The sequence below is a fragment of the Alosa sapidissima genome, chromosome 22, assembly GCF_018492685.1.
Source record: "Alosa sapidissima isolate fAloSap1 chromosome 22, fAloSap1.pri, whole genome shotgun sequence".
In the NCBI taxonomy this organism is placed as follows: domain Eukaryota; kingdom Metazoa; phylum Chordata; class Actinopteri; order Clupeiformes; family Clupeidae; genus Alosa; species Alosa sapidissima.
This window is the reverse complement of record NC_055978.1, coordinates 5,893,005-5,918,004: the sequence shown is the minus strand read 5'-3', so window position 1 is coordinate 5,918,004 and position 25,000 is coordinate 5,893,005. Positions and strand designations below refer to the sequence as shown.

The 25,000-nt window shown below is 40.4% G+C and overlaps 2 protein-coding genes across 5 annotated transcripts in view; both read left to right on the top strand.

Moving 5' to 3' along the window:
- The window catches only part of shisal1a (shisa like 1a), a 73,259-nt gene that overhangs the window by 46,480 nt on the left and 1,779 nt on the right, over window positions 1-25,000 (top strand). Inside the window, exons 5-7 of one of the 4 annotated variants that reach the window (XR_006026400.1) lie at window positions 12,296-12,981; window positions 18,175-18,416; window positions 18,580-19,395. Coding sequence is in view for 1 of the 4 variants with exons in the window: in XM_042078615.1 (XP_041934549.1) it covers window position 12,296 (1 nt within the window). In the remaining 3 variants the exon portion in view is untranslated. Of the gene's footprint in view, window positions 1-12,295; window positions 14,648-18,174; window positions 18,417-18,579; window positions 19,396-24,404; window positions 24,441-25,000 lie in introns of those variants that run through there. The other 3 variants (XR_006026401.1, XR_006026402.1, XM_042078615.1) reach the window with 3 other exon arrangements.
- The window catches only part of LOC121697198 (serine protease 27-like), a 3,012-nt gene continuing 2,508 nt past the window's right edge, over window positions 24,497-25,000 (top strand). The window contains exons 1-2 of the mRNA XM_042078608.1: window positions 24,497-24,679; window positions 24,768-24,868. Of these exons, the coding sequence (XP_041934542.1) occupies window positions 24,628-24,679; window positions 24,768-24,868 (153 nt within the window). The 5' untranslated portion in view covers window positions 24,497-24,627. The remainder of the gene's footprint in view (window positions 24,680-24,767; window positions 24,869-25,000) is intronic.

Sequence of the window (25,000 nt, the reverse complement as noted above, 5' to 3'; positions counted from 1 at the left end):
TGTGTGTGTGTGTGTACAGTATAATAACTGTTTTCAGATATACAATGGAACCCCTGATATTTTCTAGACACTAAACAGCTGGGCTGTACTGTATGTGGCAATAATATGTCAGAATTTTGACACTTCCAGCCCCCTTGTAGTCATTCCGGGTGGCACGCAAGGTTAGCACAAGGGTAGGATTCACATCTAGTGATGGGGCGTGTTGATGACGTATCTTTAATGCATCTATGTGGTGTGAAGCTGAAAGCACTTAAATGTCAGGGCAATGCAGAATTGACATTTTACATTCCCTTTTGTTACATAGACTTGCAGACAGGTTGTCCTTTAAAGCAGCGGTAACTTTGTGCTCAAGGATGCACACCATAGACACTCCGACACAAGAGATACAGCAATGCCATAACAATGGCCAGTTTCCGACAGGATGCAACAGTGTTTTTTTGCCAATGTGTATATTTGCCGTGTTAATGCAGGTGCCACAAGACTTAAAACAAACTCAAAACGGGGCCAAAGTGTAGCACTGTAGCTGCCTGGCAGTTCTAGCTGTTGGCTGCAGCAACTCGGGGGCTAGGTAGAACCGATTGTTTAGTTTTTTTTTTTTTGCTTGGTACCGACAGTATTCGTGACCTCGAGAAACAGAGATCTATATGAAACATCACTGGAATTCTCCGGAATTGACGTAAATCTCCGTCAAAGGTGCACGGACCTAGCCTGGCAGGGCCATCCTATATCATTGAGATGTATAGTCTGGCATCGAACCATTCACCTCGCTTAATCCAAGGGGCGGGCAGAGAATTGTCTTTCAAACTGCCTAGGCATGCAATAGGCCAGCGCTACGACCATATCCGTATCCAGTGGCCAAAACGGCAAATACATCCTTCTTCGAAAGTAATGACTTAAGTGCATTGTGTTGCTCAACTTTCAATGAAAAGCACAAGTCCAACTCCTCCAAAGTTGATGCCAACGCCGATTCAAACAACCGCTCTTCGTTCGCCATAGCCACCTTCCTTGTTGTTCACAGTTGCAGGACTGTCGTTATCCTGTTAAGCCCGCCTTAAGACTCTCTAACAAAATAGAGCGCTGTGATTGGAGAACATCCACGGTGCTAAGCCAATAGAAATCCCTATGGTTCGATACTAGACGTACAGGCTGAGCAAATTAATTTGCCGCCGCTAGGGTGCGTCTAGATTTCTAGGCTAGCACGGACCCATATGAAGATGAAAAGAGAGGAAAACAAAAAGGAAAACAGATACAGTATATGATATAGATAGAAAGTGAGAAACTGGGGTGAGAGGTGAAGAAAGGTGGAAAGGGAATGGAAGAATAGAGAAAAGGAGAGGGAAAAGAGATAGATAGATGACGGAGACAGAAGAGAATGAATGCACATGAAATGAGGGAAATGAAAGAGATCAATGAAAGGTGCTTTACTTGCCATTTGTCTAGACAGGGTGTTTTTGCACTTTGAAGAGGTAGGGAGAGACCGTAATTTTCTTCTTTTGGCGAATTGAGCCCTTTCACCTTCTTCAAGTTTTGTTTTCATTCATTTGCACAAGGGTGTAGTTGATAACAGAAGAGGAGAATGTCAAAGAAAACAACAGAGAGAGAGAGAGAGGGGGGGAATTATGAAAAGACAAGTGTAAGAGCAAGACAGAGAAAGAAGAAGGAGACAAAAAGAGAGATAGTCAGCAGAACACTAAAAATATATGAATTAAAAATTACTTCTAATGCTTGACTAGATTCATATTTATAATATGAGATAATAATATTAATGATAAAGTTATTTGCACTAAAAGCTTAAAAAATATTAATTTGCACAGCATGACCATTGAATAGATTTTACGCATGGTCTACAGAGTAGATCTATTATTCCAAGCAAATTCTGTATTCAGGAAAAAGATATTCAGTAATAGCATGTGTTATTTGTACAGGTTTTTAATTTTGAGTAGGCGATGAAAGAATAAATCTCTTTCTGTCACTCAAGTATTTCCATTTAATTTCATTCATTTAATCGAATGGAAATATCCGTAAATGCATACAGTAAATTACCCAAAACTGAAAAAAAAAATTATCTTCATCTTTATTTTGCCACCATATACTCGTATAAAATGATGGATGACATGGCTCCATTCAGTATACACCATCACTGATAACGATAAAATCTGCTTTGAAACTGTTTGACAGAAAAAAGTAACATGACTACTGCACAACCGGGGTGGAAAATAGACATTGTAGCAAAAACACAGCATGGAGCCAGTTAGCACCTGTGAGCTAAACCCTGACTCCACTCGCCAAGCCCTGGTGAACCAAACCACTGCCTTCCAAATCACCTGTGCTCGAGTGCCCAGGCAGGGCTTGGGGGCAAACAGGCGGGCACAGCAGGTAAGCAGGTGTGTGCCACATGAACTAATCTGTTCCAGAGGGGAGTGGTGAACTGACGCTGCCAGCCGCCTCGGCTGGCGTCTCTGCTCCCAGCCAAACAGGAGCGAGAGGGGGCTTGGAGTCGGAAGGGTTGCCAGATTGGGGGTGGGGGCGAGGTGAAAAGTCCTCTGTCTGAGTACAGCCCATTGTGAGGTAGATGCATGCAGGATGTGGCAACCACTGCTTCGTCCCTATGGGACTTTGACATTCCAGACTGCTTCATTGTCGTAACGTGAAAGAAGAACCATTGATGAAGAACCTTCTGCTTCTGCAGATCTGATTTCCTTTAACTCATTCAAAGTATCCACTTAATGTCTTTTTTTCATCAAAGAACACATTTTTGACTGTAATGGGTTTTGCATGAGCAAAAACTTCCGATGTATCCCTCCAGGCGCGTAGCAAGCGTGGGGGATGTGGGTGTTATAACGTACACACTTTTGCTGGAACACGATTCTATCCCCCACACTTTTTGTCAGATTAAAATGAAAGTAAAATATGGAAATAAACGCTCCCGTAAAGAGTTGGAACCGTATCTACCATAACGCACACACAGAGAGACACAAATAGGTCTGTTGATTTGATTGAACGGTCATCCAGCCAATCACATCAAGTTAGCCAGTGAAACACCAGAGCCGCTCTGATCAAATTCAAAGTGTGCGTCTTTCAAGGCTGTGCGGCTGCTTGGGTCTGCATTATAACGTAGCACACAGTGAGCAGATTTCAGGTATAATTTAAATGATAATTGTTACCGCATTATGCTAATTTAGTAAACCAAAATTCACTGTCTGACAGTTTTTGTCACAATGTAGAAATGCAGGGAGAGTCAAAGTGAAAACGGGGGTGGGGTGCACGCACCGAGGCACTTGTTTCTGCAGAAAGACCTTTGGCTACTGTTCTCGAAGCATTATGCTTTCTCTGTCTATGATCTGCAGCTTTTCTCAAACTATGGGCCTCAACAATTAACCTAATGGTACACGTAGCCGCAAAATTAAGTTATGCCCGGTGCTTCACACGTCTGATTTTCAGCAAATTTGAATTGGAACCGTGGACTGAAAAAAAAAAACTAGTGTCCCCAATCAAAACGTATTAATTTGGTGTCATCAACTATATAGACATAGCCCAGTCAGCACACATATGTCTCCAAGACGCTTGGAAAAGATCTGAACAGCTTAATACAAGCATACAAACTGGCTCTATTAAGACTACACATCCTGTTCAACGGCTTCCTCTGCCAAAAACTGTTTCAAAATAAAAGTCCTCACTACAATATTTCACTGTTAAACAATTTAACCCTTTAAACTACTGAACTTTTTAACTGTTCAGCCATTGTAACTGTTACTTGTCATCAACTATGACTCCTACCCACTGTAGCTAGTTAGCATGGTTAGCATAGTTAGCATTACTAACATTGCTAGCATTGTTAGCATTTTTAGCAAAACTGCTAAAAATGATTAGCTAAGTTAGCTAAGTAACATGGTTCACATAGTTAGCATGTTAGCATTGTTAACATGCTAGTTAGCATAGTTAGCATAACTACTAAAAATGATTAGCTAGGTTAGCTAAGTCACATGGTTAGCATAGTTAGCATTTTAACATTGTTAGCATGTTAGTTAGCATAGTTAGCATAACTACTAAAAATGATAAGCTAAGTTAGCTAAGTCACATGGTTAGCATAGTTAACATTGTTAACATGCTAGTTAACATTGTTAACATAGTTATCATTTTTGACAAAACTTAGAAAACATTAGCTAAGTTAGCTAAGTAACATGGTTAGCATAGTTAACATTGTTAGCATAACTGCTAAAAATGAATAGCTCAGTTAGCTAAGTCACATGGTTAGCATGGCAGCATTCTTAGTATTTTAGCATAACTGCTTTAAATTATTAGCTAAGTTAGCTAAGTCACATAGTTAGGATTGTTAACATAGTTAACAGCATTAGCATTTTTAACATAAAAAAAAAATAACGTTAGTATAACTGCTAGCAAACATTAGAGCCATTCCAACTGTCAGTTATCGTCAACTATCTACCTAAATAATTTTACCATTTAAACTATCCACCTATTTAACTGTTCAGTCATTCCAACTATATTAAACCTCATCTACCTAGCAACCAATATAGTTTGTTTTTACTCTGTATGATATTTTACATCATATTTTTGCATTTTCATGCACTGTATTTCCTTCAGGAAATGCTTTTCTAGTTTTACCTGATCTTACAAACGTCGGTGGCATTTCACTGTCAATGTGTGTCGTAGTGCTACTGGAGATCTTAATGTCTTAAATACGATCGCGTTCCATTTAGAACATCTTATTTTGATCTTACAAACGGCGGCGTCAAGACACATTTGAGTTCTACATCTAAGAACTAAGATTTCCAGCATGTAGAACTCAAATAGAATGCTTATGAGCGCTCATGCAATGTGTGCGTCCCTGCAGCAAGTGAAACTGGAGGTAACGTGGGCTAGAAGCAACAATAGTTTAAACAACAACGTGGCTTCCTGTAACTATCAATGGAAAAACCGTAGAAACTGCTAATCATAATCTTTAAATTGACATTAATTAAGCTGGCTATATGCAACACAATTTATTTATATTCCCTTTGCATATGTTTGGGTAGACTTCAAACGTTTTTGAATTTGAGCTTACAGTTCTGTCACTATTCTGTGTCCTTTACATTTATTTAATAGGTATTAGTGATACCTCGAAATTAGGCTGCTGTCTGTGAGGCAATTTATTGTAGCCTGCTAACCCACATGCACAAAACATAATTTCTGAAATGATTACTTGATTTATAACATGAGATATGTCTCCATGTAGGGTAGTGTCAAATAGTGAAGTGATAGCAGGTACAGTAGATCATGTAGGCCTACATGTCACATGAGCCACACATAGGCGCTGCTTCTTCTGTCCCTCCCAAACTGCATTAAAATGGTGTGTTTAGCAATCAGAATCTCAATTTTTTTCGGGAGAGAAACTCCCAGACACCAGTCCGCACCCCTCTCAGAAAATACTTACAACGTCCCTGTAGGGAGTTATTTATAATTTGGCCAGATTGCTTCATTTTCCTATCCCACAACCCCCACACTTTAAAAAAGCTTGATACGCCTCTGTATCCCTCTACACATACACAAACACACACGCATGCACGCACGCACACACACACACGCACACACACACACACAGACACTCCCCTCCCTCTGCCCATCATTCTGTTCTGCTCCTAAATAAAGGTTCTGGAACTGTGAACTGTGGAATTTGGCGTGTAATGTCGAGGCGCTCCCTCAAAGCTGCGGTGCTTTTTGAAGAGGCTGATGTGAGGGCATCCTCACCTCTCAGATGTTGTAGGTCTAAAAATGGACTTTGAAGACAAGCAACTGATCCAAGAGTTGCTTACACACATAGTACTGTGTAAACGTTTAGGCACTTTTGCTTGCTATCAAAATTACTTTTTTACTCATCAATTAGCAACGTACAACAACACATTGAAATTATATAAATATAAATATAGCACTTTTCAAGGCACCCAAAGTGCTGCAAACTGAAAATATCTAAATCAATTTCACCATTTAAAAAAAGAACCTTTGAGAAGCTGATCTCATATTTAATATTCATTACTGATACAGTAATACAGATGACGGCCATAAACCTTTACATTGAAGCATTAAGCCCGAGAGACTGTAGGTTCCACAAAATATAAAAATATATACAACAGGAGCAGAATGCGCTAGCGGAGTGCTTAAAAGCCCCCTTAACTGTTGTATAATTAGTGGAACCTACGGACTCGAGTGGCTTATTGCTTTTCTAAAACCTTCTAAAACTGTTACTATAAATATCTGGCAAAGTTTCACAAAGTAAAGGCACAGCAATGAGAAATGAACTGACATTTCGGTCAGTCCTGACTGAAACGTCAGTTAATCAATAAACCGGCCGTACGTGGAGTAAGCAGTGTTGTGCTTTTCATTGTTCTGTTACTTTGAAGTTATCCTTGCAAAATAGCTGTACCTGCAGAATAATTTATCAAGGTGTGCAGGACCGCCATTACCTATCCAAAGCAACTTACTAAAAAGGGAACAATCAGGATACAGTGCGACTAGGACATATGGTAGTACAGTAATAAGTAGTATTCGTACGGAATCGAGTGACAGTCCTAGCAGAGGATTAGTAAAGTGGTAAGTATACTTTTGCCATAATGTATTAATTTTGTAGATCCTTTCATCCAAAGCCAATCAATGTATTTGATTGACATTCCTATCCAAAGCGACTTCCAAAGAGAAGTCAATTATTACAAGGCCAGTCTCCCCGGAGCTACTTAGGGATAAGTTTCTTGCTAAAGGGCACAACAATGGCAGTCGGAAATCAAGCTACTCAACGATTTCAATCAATCATTAACATAAACTGAATACGGTAGTCTTGTGTTGTCCACAAAGTGCGCATGAATCAGTGGAATACCATTCATGCTAAATGTTTCTGTCCATGAGAAACTGACACTTTAACAATAATGGCTTCAGTTTTGATTAGTTCATAAACATGGCTGTCTCTGGTGTCTATTTGTGATACTTAAGCATCTTTGCTGAACTTGGATCTGCTTCCCTCTGCCAGATGCACACAGCTTCCTTTACAAAAAAAGAACTGTATCTTATGGTATTTTGGGACAAATTATTACAGTAATCTCACAGGAATACTATAGATATTATAGGAATCCTGTTGTATTTTGGGAGATTTAGAAGAACTATAAAACTGTACTATAGAAACATTATAGAGGGTAAGGATATTATTGAGGTATCACGGAGCACCATAAGAGTGTAAAATACTACCATAGTACCACTAAAGAAATCTATTGTAGTATTACTATAGTTCTTTTTCTTGCGGGATGGAAACCAGGTAGTGAGGCAATTTGGACAGTATCCACCTGAGAGGTTTGAAAAATGCAGACCCATTACTGAGCTGAAACCAAATATTCCTGTGCTAAAGATCACATCATAAATCCTGCTGCGGAACAACACAGAGAACCTCCCATCTGGTCCTAATCCCACATAATTTCTCTCCCAATTGGCTTTGATGAAAGAGGGTTACTTGGAGATATGCAAGATAGCGTGCAGCAGTTGCTGCCTTTTCTGTTCTGATGGGATTTTTTTTCCTTTTGCTTCAATCTTCTCTGAAAATACCAGAGGAAATATGGTGTTGAAGGAAGACAGTTTTTTATTGTGCACGGAGTAGCAACATGATGGAAACTCCCAAAATAAATAGTCTGTCTTGATATCAACGCCAGGACTCCACACATGCAACAGGCAGACTAGACTATGTGAAAAGGTATTAGTGTCCTCTCGTAATGTTAAAACATAGACACATCTTTCCAATATTCAGACATTGTATGTGTATATAATGCATATATGTGTAAAATATATATATACTATAAAATATATATATACTAAAATATATATACATATATATACTAAAATAACTGATTAATTTCGATTAATTAATTTGAGAAAAAATAACTGATTAAAAGAATTAGTGCAGATTAATCGATTCCGTATGACATTTGACCCCGAGCCATTCTAGTCAGTAAAAATTAGACTGTAAAATGAAGGAGAGAGAAGAAAACGTGCTGCCTGGACCATTGATTGGAACATTTTCTTTTAAAAAAACGGCCTGATGGTGTTGATAAAAAATAAAGTGTTGAAAATAAAGTCCTCTGCAATGAAATGCCTTGTATGTGAAAAAAAAAACTTCTTCCCGAAGCACTTTTGAATTTTTTTCCTCAGCATATTAGGTCATATCATAGATTCTTATGGCAATTATTTGAACAGTGAAAATAATAATAAAAGAGTTTTTGAACTTTAATGTCACTAATGCTGATTATTCAATGATTCATTTGAATTTAAATATTTAAAATACTTTCACAGCAAAAATTATATATGCGATTAATTTACATTAATTAATCACAGAGTATGTAATTAATTAGATTAATTTTTTTAATCGATTGACAGCCCTAATATATATATATATATATATATATATATATATATATATATATATATATATATATATATATCTTTAGAAAGTGTGTACAATGCATACACGTGTATAATATACAAACGCCCACAATCACCCCTGCAAAACTTTTAAAAATATGTTTTTTAAACAACAACTATTAATATAATAAAGTGCAATGCAACAAACCTTTACAAAAAAGTATGCAGACAACATACACATGATATTACCGTTTAAATGCAAATGAGTAGTACACTATGGAGTAGTAGCATCATGGCAGCATAGAACACAGTAGTGTTCTAGACTCTGTATAGGACACGGTAGTGTTCTAGACCCCGTATAGGACACGGTAGTGTTCTGGATCCCGTATAGGACATGGTAGTGCTTTAGACCCCGTATAGAACACGGTGTTCTAGACCCTGTATACTGTAGGACACGGTAGTGTTCTAGACCCTGTATAGGACACGGTAGTGTTTTAGACCCCGTATAGGACATGGTAGTGTTCTAGACCCTGTATAGTGTTCTAGACCCCGTATAGGCTCAGGCTAAGTTTATTTAGTGCACGGTAGATTAATGCCACTGAAGCACAGCGTTGACATTATTAGGTTACTTCAGGCACGAATTTGCAAGTCACCTCTACCTTCTCCCATTAGTCAGCTAGTTAATGTTAGGCTATAATAATATTAACCAACCCCGGGAAACCGTGTTTGCGATGTTATCTGAAATAAAGTTTCATTGATCATAATTAGCTCACCAATAAAAAACAATATTGGGTACAATGTCATCACAACTAATGGTGGCTACATGGCTTCACACTTGAAAACTTAAAAAAGGTGTAGCTATAGCATTCAGACAGGACTCCTACACACTTAATGCATGCTAAATAAGTTGTTATATATTATTAGAAAGTTCGTCTGTAAGATTTCATGTACAGAGTTGTGGTTTGTATATGTTGAAGGACTTTTAAAAAATTATTTAGTCTATTATATGTATTTTTGATAAGATAGATAGATAGATAGATAGATAGATAGATAGATAGATATTTTATTGATCCCCAAGGGGAAATTCAAGAGGCTTAATCAATAAGGCTTCATGTTATAGTGTAATGTTTATTGACGTCATTGTAAGTCACTTTGGACAAAAGTGTTGTGAGAGTGTAGTGTTTGTGAGATTGTAAGTTGTGAGAGTGTAGTGTTTGTGAGAGTGTAGTGTTTGTGAGAGTGTAAGTTGTGAGAGTGTAGTGTTTGTGAGATTGTAAGTTGTGAGAGTGTAGTGTTTGTGAGATTGTAAGTTGTGAGAGTGTAGTGTTTGCGAGATTGTAAGTTGTGAGAGTGTAGTGTTTGTGAGATTGTAAGTTGTGAGAGTGTAGTGTTTGTGAGATTGTAAGTTGTGAGAGTGTAGTGTTTGTGGTTCGCTGATTTTTTTCCATTTCCATTTCTTAGTAGCCCCTCCCTCTAACTGAGTTTTTTGGCCAGACCCACTTACAAACTGCAGTCCTTCACACATGCACACCTGTCAAACGCACAAAGAATCACACTTTGGTTGTGGTGAAGTGTGTGTGTGTGCGTGTGCGTGTGCGTGTGCGTGTGTGTGTGTGTGTGTGTGTGTGTGTGACCTATGAGGGAACACCCAGTGATACCCTTGGTACCATTAAATGGTAGCCTATAGTGATGTGGTCAGGATACACACTGCTGACCATGTCATGGTCCGACCTGATAACAGAATTTATAGTTTACCCACCTGCTTCTAAGTAAGCAACCCAAAAAAATGGTTGAAAAGGATGTGTTTGCTTGTCCTTCTGAAAAAAAAAACATAGTGTAAAGATTTTCTGACTATTCTGTTCAGTTGACTCTGTGTTGGCTTTGTGACTGGGAGCTGGGAGTAATTTCATTCTCTTTTTGCGATGAAAATGGCTTCCTTTCATTTCCCCCGATAAATAAACTGTCCCAGCAGGGGGTGCAGCCACTCACTCCGGGGATGTTGTTCCAATGCGCTTCACGCACAGCAGTCAGGCCACCTCCCCATCTATTAATCTCTCTGCCATTCTTTCATCTATCTATCTATCTATCTATCTTGTCGCTCTTTTGTGCTTTCTCTATCACTCTCTCTTTCCATCTTTCTCACTCTCACCATCTGGCTTACTCTCCATTTCTTTCCCTCTCTCTCTCTCTCTCTCTCTCTCTCATAAATGGCTCTCTCTCTCACTTGTTCCCCTACCGTCCTCCCCAGGGACAGTATTGTAGGCCAAAAGGGTTTCGTCTCGCACCTCTATGAATACCCACGATTCAGCTCTGCGACTGTCAGCCTCCTCTCATGGCGAGAGCCGTGAAATAATGTCTAAAGCGTTTCTTTTTTAAAGCCCCTTTGGTTCCTATTTGGGCCGATTGAATCACTGAGCTCTACAGACGCCTGCCATAATAGAGCCGAAAAAAACTCTGCTTGACTGCCCAGGCTGGGGTGAAGTGGGAAAATTCTGCTTCTTTGGGAACTGCTTAAAGACTAAATCCACGGAGGCTTGCCGGAGACAAAAAAACAGTCAGTAATCATTCTGAATGGGCCTGCATCCCCTTTTGCCCTCTCTTTTTTTCTCAAACATGTACAGGAAAGGGAATGAACTTGTCTGAGTGACCTGCAACATTTATCTGAACTCGCCCTCCATCTTGGCTCTATGAGTGTGCAGTCCTCAGTGGGGGTTAGAGTCGTGCAGGGAAACTGGAGGCCGGTCAGGAGACAGCTGCTTCCTGGCTCATTCTCCATATTGCTGTAACAGGCCTGTGGCCGGCTTTATGAATGATACCCAGCAGAGAGCAACACACACACACACACAGACACACACACATTCTCTTTTTTCACACACACACAAACAAACACACACACACATACAATCTCTCTCTCTCTCTCACACACACACACACACACACACACACATAAAACTCTCTCTCCCGCACACACAAACACACTCACTTGCCTGTCTGTCCACCTTTCTTTCATTGCATACTCTCTCTCTCTCTCTCTCTCTCTCTCTCTCACTCTCACTCACACACACACACACACACACACACACACACACACACACACACACACTAAGAGTGCACGTCTATCAGCTCATAAAGCCCATTACCCTAGAGTAGCTGTCTGAAATTCCACTTTTTCCAAGTTGTCCGGCCGCCCGCCGGGGGCAGCATGCGGGTAACAGCTTGGTGTGGGACATTCATCATCTTTTACAAAACAGGAACATTTGCAGGTTTAATTAGTTGTGCCGTTTGCCAATTACGTTGTCCATTAGGAGCAGGTGGGAAGGTTGCCAGGGTGAAATTGGGTTTTTCTTCTGCGCGGAGTGGAGTGGAGAAAGGAGGAAGAGGGCTGTGCCTCTGTGTCTCTCAGAGGGCAGGTCTGTGTGCTCCACAGTTTTACTCAAGGTTGCCAGATCTTCTGGACAATCCCCAGTTCTGCATGGCAGCCAAGTCCAATTGAAAAGCCTTGAGCTGCGAACCCTGTCATAAGTTCAAAGTTTATAACTATGCCGCCGCAGACATCCTCCATTGTAGCGCTACATCAAATGAATGTTTTCTTACTCGATTAATCTATTGTTCATTTTTTCGATTAATCGATTACTTGTTGATTGATGAAATATCAGAAAATAGTGTAAAGAATGTCGATCAGTGTTTCCCAGAGTTCAAGATTATGTCTGCTTTGTCTTGTCCACACAAGTTATTTGTCATTTAAAAAAAAATATCTTATTCTTAAACTTAAAGAAGAAAAAACTGATTAACAAAATCATTGACAATTAATAATGAATAATATAGTTACCAACTAGGCTAATTGATTATTCATTATTGGAGCGCTAATGTACAATGCACTAACCTTTTGTTTTGTGTTACCTAGAGACATGGCCTCGCCCAGATGCTGCTGTGTGTGTGTGTGTGTGAAGTGGGGCTGGACTACGGAGAGGATCCTGAGTGAATGACTGATTGAGACGGGAAGGGGCCTTTCCTGTCCTCCCCTATCCCATCAGCCCCTTCCACACGGACTTTACTCTTCACATGGAAAAACAGCCGCCCCTCTGGGGTCCAAGGGGGGGTTGTCTGTATTTTTTGGAGGGGGAGAGGAGGGAGGGTTGTTCTCTACCTCTCCCCTGCCCCGATCCTGATGTGACTCACACAAGAGACTTGAGAATGGGACAGCGGAGTCATTGACGTGAAGGGGCAACGCACCCAGCGGTAGCAACCATCTGCTAGAAGAAAAAAGGGGGTATTAAAAATGGATACTCAGAATAAAAATACACCCGAGGAGCACATTCTCTAACCCCCCTGCGTTGTGTGTGTGTACGGACTGAGGTAACCCGAGGCCACCCGTGGCTGAGCGAGAGAGGCTTCAGCTTATTAATATCTCTTTGGTATGTTCTTCTCATTTGCACTGCGCTGAAAGCCAGGTTTTGGCTCTGTAAAGTCTTAGCGGTAGGATTATTTATAACTGTTATAAGGGTTGAAATGGATCTTTTCCATGTGGACTACAACAAGGGCACATTCTTTGGATGGGTCACTGATATTGGCTGGTTAAGATAAGAAACGGTAGGTTTCTTTTTTTTTGCCCTTATCAAAGATTAAAAGCAGATCCTTGGTGAGCGTATAATACAAGTATAAACCTCAGAGGAGACGGTTAGTAGTGAGGAATCTTTTCCACATCAAGCATTTAATTCAAAGCAAAATGGTTCCTTTCAGCAGCCAAGAACCTTTGATTTGATGCTCCCTTAGAACACTGCAATTTTATCACCCGGCTTTAAAGAACCTAGACCTGGACTAAAAAAAATACTGCACACTTGCAATATTGTAATATTAAATTGAACTACTGAGATGAAGAGATAAGATCATGACCTATAGCCAAACAGAATTACCTGATAAAGCAATATAATTATCATGTAGTAACTTATGACGAGTTGCAGTTGGAACATTATCTATTTCTGCCATATTTAATAGTCTGTTTATGAGAACTAGCACAGGGATCATGGAATGAATGTTTTTGCCATTTCAGGCTAACTTGATTTTAGAGGGACCGCTGTTCTTGTTTTCTTGAAGGTATTAGTTAGAGAACGCAGAGTTCCTTAGTGCACCTTTGTTAGATAGGGAAGAAAACAGTAGAGTGTAGAAACACGTCAGTTGTTGTACCTCTGTTTTTGAAGTCCCTCTTCTTCTTCACTGCAGAATTGAATTTGTTGTGGGTCTAGCAGGTAAAACAACGAGGTAGCCAGTTTCGTAGGCTATTAGCAAAGCCAATAACGCACATACTTGTGTTGTGTTTCTCTATGCTCAGTCAGCTCATCTGTGCTCTTGATGGCTTGTGAGAAGGAATTTTGTTTAGGATAAGATACGGCTTTACTTGATTTTACACTGGGAAAATTTACTTTTTATTTGGAAGACAGATCCAGCAATAAACATATATTTAAAAAGCAGAACATATAAATCCCAATATAAAATCTGTTGAAAAATTGAATCTTGGAGTTAAATCTTAATTCCCTTCATTTTTTTTATTGGATGGCATAATGGATCAGTAATGATCAGTAATTAGAGACAGAGTGGTTAAATGAGGAAGTATTCTCACTGGGCCTTCAGTATCACAGTTCAGGGACTTTGCATTAGTTAAGTGCTTTTGTTGACTAGTTTGAAGTGCTAGGTAGTACAAAATCTGGACACCATTTATGCTAACTGTCCTTACTACAGTGTACCTACTAAAGTAATAAAAAGCACTTCAGCTTTTATTACATGGTATTATACCTACCTTACATGTACTTATGTACCAATGTAAAAAGTGCATTGTATTTTAGGACACTTAATATAGATTGTGGCCCAAAACGTTTCCTCTTATGCTTGAAAGGAAAGCACCAACACACACACACACACACACACACACACACACAAATATACACACAATCACTCTTGTTCTTGAAGTTATGAGTTAGTGGTGGTAACAGTTGCCTTACAGTGAATCAACAGTATTCTTGTGCTTTGTTTAGTAGTGCAAGGAGCTTAAACAAAGGAGTGGGGGTGGGGTTTGGAGGGTGGGTGGGGTGTCCAACTTGATCACTCGATCCCTTATTTTGTTTTTTTGTGTGTATTCTTATGGCTGTGTATAATGTTCCGTCCAGGTGGAGATGTCATTGCACTCGTTTGTTTTTTTTTCTCTCTCTCTCTTTCTACTGTAACACACAGGGATAAATAAAGATCTATCTTTTGCAGTGTGTTCCAAAAGTGTACAGGATTGTCTTTATGTCATCATCATCATCCTCCTCTTTTCTTCTTCTTCTCCTTCTTATTCCTCTCCTCTCTGTAAGTCTGGTTGATATGATGAATGTTTAATGGCCATACAGCTCTCTCAGGTGGGTCTTTATGAATGCTGAATGAGGAAGCTGTGAGGTTCAGTGGAGCAGTAGCACAACTGTTGCTCGATCATTATGATAGCAAGGGGGTTACAGTGCATTGGGCAGCCACACTAAATTAAAGTAACACAGCATACGAATTTCGATTATAGTTTCAATGTACTGGCTACACATTCAGCACTAAGAGGGCACCTAATTTTCTGAGAAGTGATGAAAAGATTCATGTTCCTGGTCAGAACAGCAAAGCTAAGTGGTGTAATACCAGGCATTCTAGATTCACATTATACACCCCAAACGTCACAACGGACCTGAGGCAAGGGTACACTCACCACTTCCGGGAATTCTACCAGCAGCAATGGCACCTCACTGCAGTGTACCGAAATGTACCTCGTCCCACAGATAGAAATCTTTCAGGGGTCAAACCTTCCACCATTTTCCTAAAGACCCATTACTTTGTTGAGAGTGGATTAAAAACATAAGAATGAGATGAGTCCAACTTCCTACTTTTTGTACCCCTCAACAGCAACTCTTTATTCAACTTTGAAACACACTGGGTCCAGCTGGGTCTGTGTAAACAAGTGCGCTAAAACAATGCAGGTGATGGTCCATCTGAAATGTTTGTGCGGATTTAAAAACCTTCCAGGAAGTGTGTGGCATATAGGCAAGTGGTGCCCACACTATTACTCATGGTTGACAGTGAAAACTTGAACGCAGTGCAGTCCTTCTCACCTCCTCTGTTGGGTTAGACTGATTGACAGGTGGGGTTCTCAGCATCCCCTCTGTTAATTGGTTTTTCGGGATCCTGAGGTCTGTCTCCATGGCAACCAACGAACTCCCGAAACAGTACGTTGAACTCCAAGTGTAGACAGACCAGGATCCTCTTCTGGTGCACCGTAATGATGGCAACTATGAACTCTGCTGTTGACCCCAGGGGGTCATGCCCCCCTCCACCCCTCAACCCCCCGCCCCCTTACCAATAACCCTCCACTCAACTCCCCAGCAGATGTGATCTCAGTCCAACATGAACGAAGTGAAGTGAACTTCTCACATCATCATCGTTATCAGAGACAAGATGACCGGTGGTTTGTGAAGAGCAGACACACACACAGAGGTCAGAGATCAACAATGAGTCACTCTGGCTTGCAGTGTAAGCCTGAACTTAGGGGTGTGTGTGAGAACATGCACTCATTGAGTAAATAGAGGTTTATTTGGGTGAAACTTCAGATGTTTTTATCTGGCACACCTGAGGGAATAAAGATTCATGTAAAACCATCTCTGACCTCTTTTGACAATTGGCTCAGTACAGAAAAAGAACTCAAAGAATCAGTCTTGTTCTTATATTAGAACCATCAACACAGCATTATAAAGTTCTCGTCTATAGCTATCTGTTGTAACTACCTAAAAAGCATGAACCCAAAAAAGCAACCCCTTTCAAACACCAACAGCCCAGCTGACACTGCTGAAATCCTGCTAGCATGCTAACTGGCATCTTTTTGTGATATTAGGCATACAGTCAATATGACTAATTAATATCACACGGTGTGTTCTAGTGAGAGAGGGTAGTGAGAGAAGACAAGTCTGGTCCATCTGCCCTTCACACATCAAATGAAGTAGTTGTGTATGAAAACATATCAGAATGTAGCAAATTGCAAATTACACAGTGTTGCAGTGTTGAAAAGTTGTTCTACTCTGAAATAAATTTAACAGCCTAGCTGTCATTTGAAACAGTATAACATTACACAACTTTATTAATCATTTTTCTGTTCTAAACTCCTCTGAAAATGTAATATTTTACTCTCTGTGTAACGTGGGACAGCAAACAGCTCAACAGGGAGAACTTGGCCCTGTAAGTGAATAACGTGTTAGTATAATGAGACAGCTGTAAAACCAGCCAGACTCCTTAATGTTTTTAAGTTTTGAATTTTGAATTTGTGCCTCAGATGCACAACTCCAATTAAAATGATCTGATGTAGAATGACCTCTTAGGAAATGTCAACTTATTTACTCACTACCATGAGTATCCCAGATAGAAACTGTGACATGGTAGAATTTGGAGATTACCTCATACCCAGCCAGGGGGTAGGAAGCTGAGGAGGTTGGGGGCAGGAGAGAGAGAAAGAGAGAGAGAGGAGGGGCAAGACTGTCGGTGGGATAATTGCAATTATGCATGCAAACGAATCACCCCCATTCATCACCCCAGCCGACACCCGTTTCCATTTCCGGCGGTGTCTACCTCGCCTGGCCAGGGCAACAAATCACTCTGAGTTAATCTATTAAGGCCCTATTATTATCTACCTCCAGCGAGCACTGTCAGACCTGTGTCTCCCAGCTATTCTTTGGGTGGCATTAAGTTCCCTTCGAAATGGATTAGGCTGTCGATAAGAGCACTTGAGGCGGTCGTCTCCTGTTGCCCCCAACAGTGCTCTTTGCTCAGATTCACAATTTGCATGTGTTATTTATAGTCAAGCAATGAGGCTCATATAACATTGAGGCTCCTGCTGGCTTCCAGACCCCAGAAATTTGTCAATAACAGCCACTGCGGTGTTGAATTCAATACACTCTATTTTCAGTAGCTTCCAACTACTTGAATCACTGTACTACTAAAGGGAACAGGGTCAGTGCGCTGTGAATCTTCAATTTCAATTTTCAATTTAATTTCACTTATAGAGGGCCAAAACATTACACATGTCTCATGGCGCTTTACAGAATGTGTAACTTCAAAATCATGCCCTCCATTCATCAGAAACATCAACCCGATCTGGCAAACATAGTGCGGTTATAGCCAATAGAGGGCCGCGAAGCGAATGCAGAAGTGTCGTTCACCCTGTTATGTGTTGATGAACCACTGAAACGATTTTGGAAACATTATATTAAGATACAAAAAACTCTTTGGTGTTGCTTTAAAAAAACAATGGCAAAGACAAAAATGCCTTGTTTGTCATTCAAGGAATGGCAATGAATCAATCAAGCTGTCAATACCGTGCATAAGACTTCCATTCATCAAAAGCCAGACACATTAATTTAGAGATGTTCTAGTTCACCTATGAAGAAAATCGTTATGAAAGCAGCTGATCCCAAAAGGCCAGTGATCCCTGGAATGCTTTCACATGACAGTGGGGGGAAAATTGGACATTGGACATCCTTCAAATAAACTGCCCTAAGATCATAGAAGCCCAGTTAGATTTCCATCCTCTGGCAGGTGGCTGTCTGGGGTAATTTGCAGAGGAAAAGGGAGTTCCCTATCTGATTGGCCGCACTTTGTTTAGAGACGTCTGCTAACTTCCCACTTCCTGAACCATCTTCACGAATACACAACCCCCCCCCCCCTTCCTCCTCCTCCTCCTCCTCACACATCCCTTTCCCCTTTCATCTTTTCTTTATCTCCTATCAGGACGGGGACTTGTATGACAAAATGACCTTTGCCTGGCAGAGGAGGAGAAGCGACAAAAGAAGAAGAGTAGACGAGACGAGATGAGACGACATGAGAGCCTGAAAGCCCTCGATTTTCCAGCTGCAGAACATCCCTGTGACAATTACCCAGCATGCCGTGCTCAAGGGTAGAGGCGCTGATGTGAGCCAACAGGACGTCAGTGGCGATGGGAGAGGCAGATGAGAGGGCCTTGCTGTTAGACAGTGAGTGTCTCTTTTTTTTCTTCTCTTTCTTTTTTCTCTTTCATTCTCTTTCTTCTCTATCTACTGTCTCTCTTACTAATTTTCCCTCTCTTTCTTCAATTTCTTTTCTCTCTTTCTCTCTATCTCTTCCCCCCCTCTCTCTTTCTCTTTCTCCCTCTCTCAGCTCCAAGTCATCACGACAGCCTCAGTCAGCGCCTAATCAAATTATTGACCTTCCCCAGTTCTGCTGCACTGTAGGCAGAAGTCCAGAGAGCAAGTGTTTTTTTTTCCATCCTCAGAGCCAATAATTGATCACTTTTAGCACTTTTTGAGGTGGTCGATGTTTGTGATCAGTAAAGCATGGCTGCCCGCTGCAAGGTCGGCAGGTACCAAGATGCTAGGCCAAAAAAATGACAGCAATCAACTCCTGCTGGTATAGACCCTTTCAACAAGAAAAACAAAAACAATGTTTGAATGTTCTATTTTGTTCCCAATCTACTTCCACTTCATTAAGATAACTTATTATACGGCTCTTCACAATGCTAGTAGAACGCTCCATTGACTTGAATGAGATTTCCTGCTGGCTTCCAGACCCCAGAAATGTGTCAATAACAGCCACTGCGGTGTTGAATTCAATACACTCTATTTTCAGTGGCTTCCAACTACTTGAATCACTGTACTACTAAAGGGAACAGGATCAGTGCACTGTGAATCTTCAATTTAAATTTTCAATTTAATTTCACTTATAGAGGGCCAAAACATTACACATGTCTCATGGCGCTTTACAGAATGTGTAACTTCAAAATCATGCCCTCCATTCATCAGAAACATCAACCCGATCTGGCAAACATAGTGCGGTTATAGCCAATAGAGGGCTTCATGTGTTGATGAACCTCTGAAACCATCCACTGTCCAGCAAAAGCAACGACGAAACGGTAACAAATAAGTGTAAAGAGCAGGGGCGCAGCTACCCATTTTTTGAGGGGTACAGTATGCAACAACAAATTGGTGCCCACCCCCCCCAAAAAAAAACAACTAAAGTAAAACAAAAGGCCAATAATTTACACTATTAATGTAAATTATTATTTTTTAAGAAATTCTGACAATTTGAACTTGAAGTATTGTTAGGTGGTGCATTGCCACTTTAAGAGAGTCTAAACGGTTCTCATAATGTCCTTTTGCCAGCTGTTGCTCACAAAGGACGAGGCTGATCCAACTCTAGCCATGTTTGCCATATGATCAGCACACTATTAAGCTATTAATATTAGGACTGTTAGGAAATGGAAACATGTAATGAGTTGTTGCTAACGTGACATTTCTGCAGTGGTGGAGGAAGTACTGAAACTCAGTACTTAAGTAAAAGTACAAATACACAGAGAAATATTTACTTTAGTAAAAGTAAAAGTACCACAATGACAACCCTACTTAAGTAAAAGTAAAAAGTACCTGCTTTTAAATGTACTTTAAGTATTAAAAGTAAAAGTATTTGCATAATGATTTATTCTCTTAATATCTATATTCTAAAAGGAAAAATCAGTATGGGCTGTGGCATTTTAATTAAGCTAGTGGCCCAGTTTACATTCTGACCTACAAGACTGTAATTCTGGTTACTATAGGGTGATCTGCTGAGTAATATCATTCAGCAAAACACGAGAGCCTGAAGTTTAACGGGGTAGACAAGGGAAACGTCGGGTGGATCGTAATGCCAATTATGCTGATTGAACAGAAAAGTTGCTGAGAAAGGTGTCTTTATGATTAGGTTCAGTTTCACTTGCGCAGACGCATAGACATTGAATGAGCGCTCACATTACTACCCCCCAATTGTAGGCTATGCATCTTTATTTGATCACACACAATTAAGGGATATTTCCTAATCTGGAAAATGTTACGTTTTTTCCGGCCACCGGTTCAGTAGTCTAGGCTGCTATTCATTTGTGCCGCAAATGATCAGACGTGTGACAGAAGCATGGGCATAGACTGTAACTTCGCTGATCCGCGGATAGCAATCTCATCGGAGAGGAGGCCCTAACGCTGCAGATAACAGACAGAGAAAGGCACAGAACACAGTTGCATGTACAGTGTCGCCATGGGTCTGGTGAATATAGCCTACCGAATGCAGATGGCTACAAGCTCACGCTTTGCCTGGTCTAGACTAAAAGCGTATGTTTCTAAGAATGCACGTAGCGCTCCAGAATCTTTGGTAGCAACCCCGCCCCCTGGTAAAACAAACGTGTTTGTCAGAGAAAAAAAAAACTGATCATAAAATGTATCGTAAAAAGGAACTATGGTGTTGTAGAAATGTAGCGGAGTAAAAGTACACATAATTGCTGTAAAATGTAACGAAGTAAAAGTCAAAAGTATGCACTATACATTTTACTTAAGTAAAGTACAAATACGTGGAAAATTTACTTAGGTACAGTAACGAAGTATTTGTACTTCGTTACATTCCACCACTGCATTTCTGTTTGCAGTTTGCCATTAAAAGTTCAGAATGAGCATGGTAGCCATCTAGCTATCTTAATGGAATAGGTTAATGTTTCAATCGGCATATGCTTAGCAAATGCTAGTTAGTCTGTTAACATGAATATTTGCAAGCCTCCAAGCACAGACGTCACACTTTAAATCCTACCTGTTGCTTTTCACCATCCACTTATTTAACTACTGTCGCATCCCTTGACATGCCATCTCATTTTCCCTCTTTCTTTTTCTATGTTTAGCCCTCGACAGCTTTTTTTGCTGTATCCATCTTTTTCCATAGACGAAAACTCACTACTCCTACCTGCTCACTCAGTGCTCACGGCGCCCCCACTCCCTTTTCTATGTCAAAATTCTATGATAGAATCTTATGAAATAGGGCGCCTACTCTAGCCTGTTAGTCCTCTAAAATGTTATTTAAAGGAACCGTATGTAAGAAATGTATTTCAATTAATCATAAAATGGCCCTGGTATGTCACTAGACATTAAGAAATCATGTTCATTTCAAATACTTATATCACTGACAACAGCAGTCCGGCCAGGATATTGTCATTTTAAAAAGTGAAGTTGCAGCCCTCAACTGATGTTGATGTTGTGTTTTGTCATGTCATGTTGTGTTTTGGCCTGATGCGCCACCCTCCACCTATGTACTAATCACGAAGTCAGTAGTTTTTAGGCATCCGGGTTGCCAGCTCTGCCAGTCAGAGGGGAGGGGGAGGGGATAAACCGCTCTACAGTAATTTGAAAGTGATTGCAGTACCAGTTTTGGCCACAATCTTACATATGGTTCCTTTAACATTGAGAAAATGCAGAAATGATTTAGTAACATACAACAGTAGCTACATATAGAATATACCAAATATCTTCTTCTTATTACTATTATTTTTACCATCGCTTTGGTGCCCCCATGGTGCTGCGCCCCTATGCGCCGCATATAGCGCATACCCACTTTTTACGCCACTGGAAACACGCATGACATTCAAACTATTGATACATTGTGCACTATGGACACTGGTCTGTAGGCTACCATTGGACAAATATATGACATTGACTCGCCATATCCTGACTCAGTGCGCAAATAGTTTTTAATAGCCTATTTGACTTAGAAAAGCTTCGTTCACCCGATGCCAGTTACTGATCTCAATTTCAAATTTCGGGAAGGTTCGTTCAATCTTTGTACGTTTTAAGTGTAGGCTAATATCCCCTTTGGAATTATTGGTCCAGTGTGTCTTCGGACGTGCTCAAAAAGAAAAAAACGTCGGGCTAGATTTTTATAGATGGTTAAGAGGAGCAATTAGATCATTTGGAGGAATTTGATCATTGATCGCTGTTTTGGGACGTTAAGCCTTTTCTATAGCCTCAGCGAAGGAGATTGAAGAAACATCCTGTCATGTCAGGTAGCGTAAAGTTCATAGGCCGAATATGACTTCATGCTAAATTTTTTGAAAGTTCTTAGTGATTATGAGGAACAATATGAGAGACATTTGGTGATAACTGATCGTTGTTTTAGGACAGTAAGCTACGTTAAGCTTTTTGCTTAGGCTAGGCGTTAATGAAGAATAAACGCTTAATGTCATCTTTGGCCAGGTGCAAGATCCATCAGAGGCCCTGGGCGACGGCACAAATTTTGCTGTTTTCATGAATACAAAAGTTGGGTAACCCTCCCTCCTAGACTAAAAAAAGTTGGGTGACCCTCCCCTCAACAAAGAATAAAAAGACATGACCCTCCCCTATTTTCCTCCGGTGGTTCATTCCATAAATACCGAACGGTCCCTTAGAGCGACAGGTAGTGAATGTTTGCGGTAGTGAATGTTTGGGGGTTGTGATTTGTGCCTAGGATGAAGTGCCCGTAGAGAAAACTTTGGCCTACTAAGGAACAATAGGATACTTGACAGTCAAACACATTTAATTCTAATCTTTGGGACACTGGTCATTCCTTAGGATTTGATCCCTTCTCCAATTCTGGCTCAATCATACACGACTCTATGTGAATTGCCATGGGGCTATTGATTTGCTACAGTAGGCTAAACTTTGGAGCATATAAGCAGATCTTGAAATTAATAGTCATTGGCTGCAAGGTAATTAATTAATTATTCATGTGGATGTCAAGAAAACTATGAGGGGGCGCTAAATCTGCCAAAACGGATCGTTTCATTCTCCAGCCTAATTTCAGGGTTGTGAAATAACATCTGAGCATTACTTGGACTGGACTGACCATACTTTCTGTGTTAGCATCACAGAACAAGGTAAACTCTGTTCATCCAATCACCCCTTTAACTGAATCTAACCCTTACTGCAAAGATGGTAACATATATGCAAACCCTGCACACATGCAGACACACACACACACACACACACACACACACACACACACACACACAGACACACACACACACACAGACACACAAACACATATGCAATATCCCACACCCTCATATTCAAACGCACACATGCAAACCCATGCACACTTACACACACATACAAGTCAAGTAATTGAAGTTTATTTATATAGCGTATTTCATACACAGGGGTCATTCAACGTGCTTTACAGAAACAAAAGCAAAGAGTGATAGCAAAAAAAAGCATAAAAGGGAAATTAAAGAATAGTTTAAAAAGCAAAGTACATGATATAATTAAAGAATAATTAAAAGGAAAACATAACAAATATGGTAGAATAATTCAACAGATTCAGAATTTTACAGGAACTACATTTGGTCAGTTAGCAGAAGGCTTCTGAGAACAGTTTGGTCTTAAGTCTAGATTTGGCTTCAGTTGGGGCCTATTTGATGTCATTTGAAAGTCGGTTCCAGAGCTGAACTGCATAGCAGCTAAAAGCTGCTTCACCATGTTTAGTTCTAATAGCAGGTTTTACTAACTGGGTCTTCTCCTGAAACCTGAGAGGTCTAGATGTTGTGTACTGCTGAAACATGTCTGATAGGTAAAAAGGTCCTGCTCCATTTAGTGATTTATAAACAAGTAGTAGCACTTTAAAGTCACTTCTGTGACTTACTGGAAGACAGTGCAAGAGAATTGGGGTAATGTGGTCAGTTATTTTAGTGAGAACCGAAACAAGACAGATGTCAGACAGAGAGAGATATGTGGTTTTAAAGACTCCACAAGTCAGCTTTGACACACTGTTGTCTTTGACACACACATTTCTTAACTTGTTCTATCTGAAGCAATTAAGAGATTCTGCAAGATGCAACATTACAAAGGGTCATGTTTTTAGGCAATAGGTCAGTGCCTACATGTATGTGCATGCATGTGCATTTATATGCATGCATTTGTATATAACTCAACCTTCTGATGAGGGATATGTCAGAGAGAGATATGTGGTTTTAAAGGCTCCACACTGTTGTCTTTGACACACACATCTCTTACAGTATATTATTCTATCTGAAGCAGTTAAGAGATTAATAATTATGCAACATTACAAAGGGTGATGTTTTTAAGAAATAGGTCTGTGCCTAGGTGCATGGATATGCATCTATGTGCATGCATTTGTATAAATCTTAACTGTCTGATGAGGGACAGTGTGTGTGTGTGTGTGTGTGTGTGTGTGTGTGTGTGTGTGTGTTTATGTGTGTGTGTGTGTGTGTGTGTGTGTGTGTGTGTGTGTGTGTGTGTGTGCATGTGCAGTTGTGTGTGTGTGTGTGTGTGTGTGTACATATTGTATATGGGAATCATGAATGTGCGTGGGTTTTGGTAATCTCATATATAACACCTATGCTCTGGGGGGATCCAGCAGACTGCAGACATGACACTCAGGGTCTGTCTCTGTGTGACCCTGCTGCTCAGCACAGCTACAGGTGAGATGCTGTGTGTGTGTGTGTGTGTGTGTGTGTGTGTGTGTGTGTGTGTGTGTGTGTGTGTGTAATGCAGTATGTTTGTCTGCAGGCTTGCCACATCTCAACTCCCGGAGCTCTATAGTTGGGGGAGAAGATGCAGCCCCTGGACAATGGCCCTGGATGGTGTACCTTAAGACCACTAATAGAATGGTGTGTGTGTGTGTGTGTGTGTGTGTGTGTGTGTGTGTGTGTGTGTGTGTGTGTGTGTGTGAAAGAGAGAGAGAGAAAATGGGTGTGTGTGTGTGTGTTTGTGTGTGTGTTTGTTTAGGAATGAGTATGAGT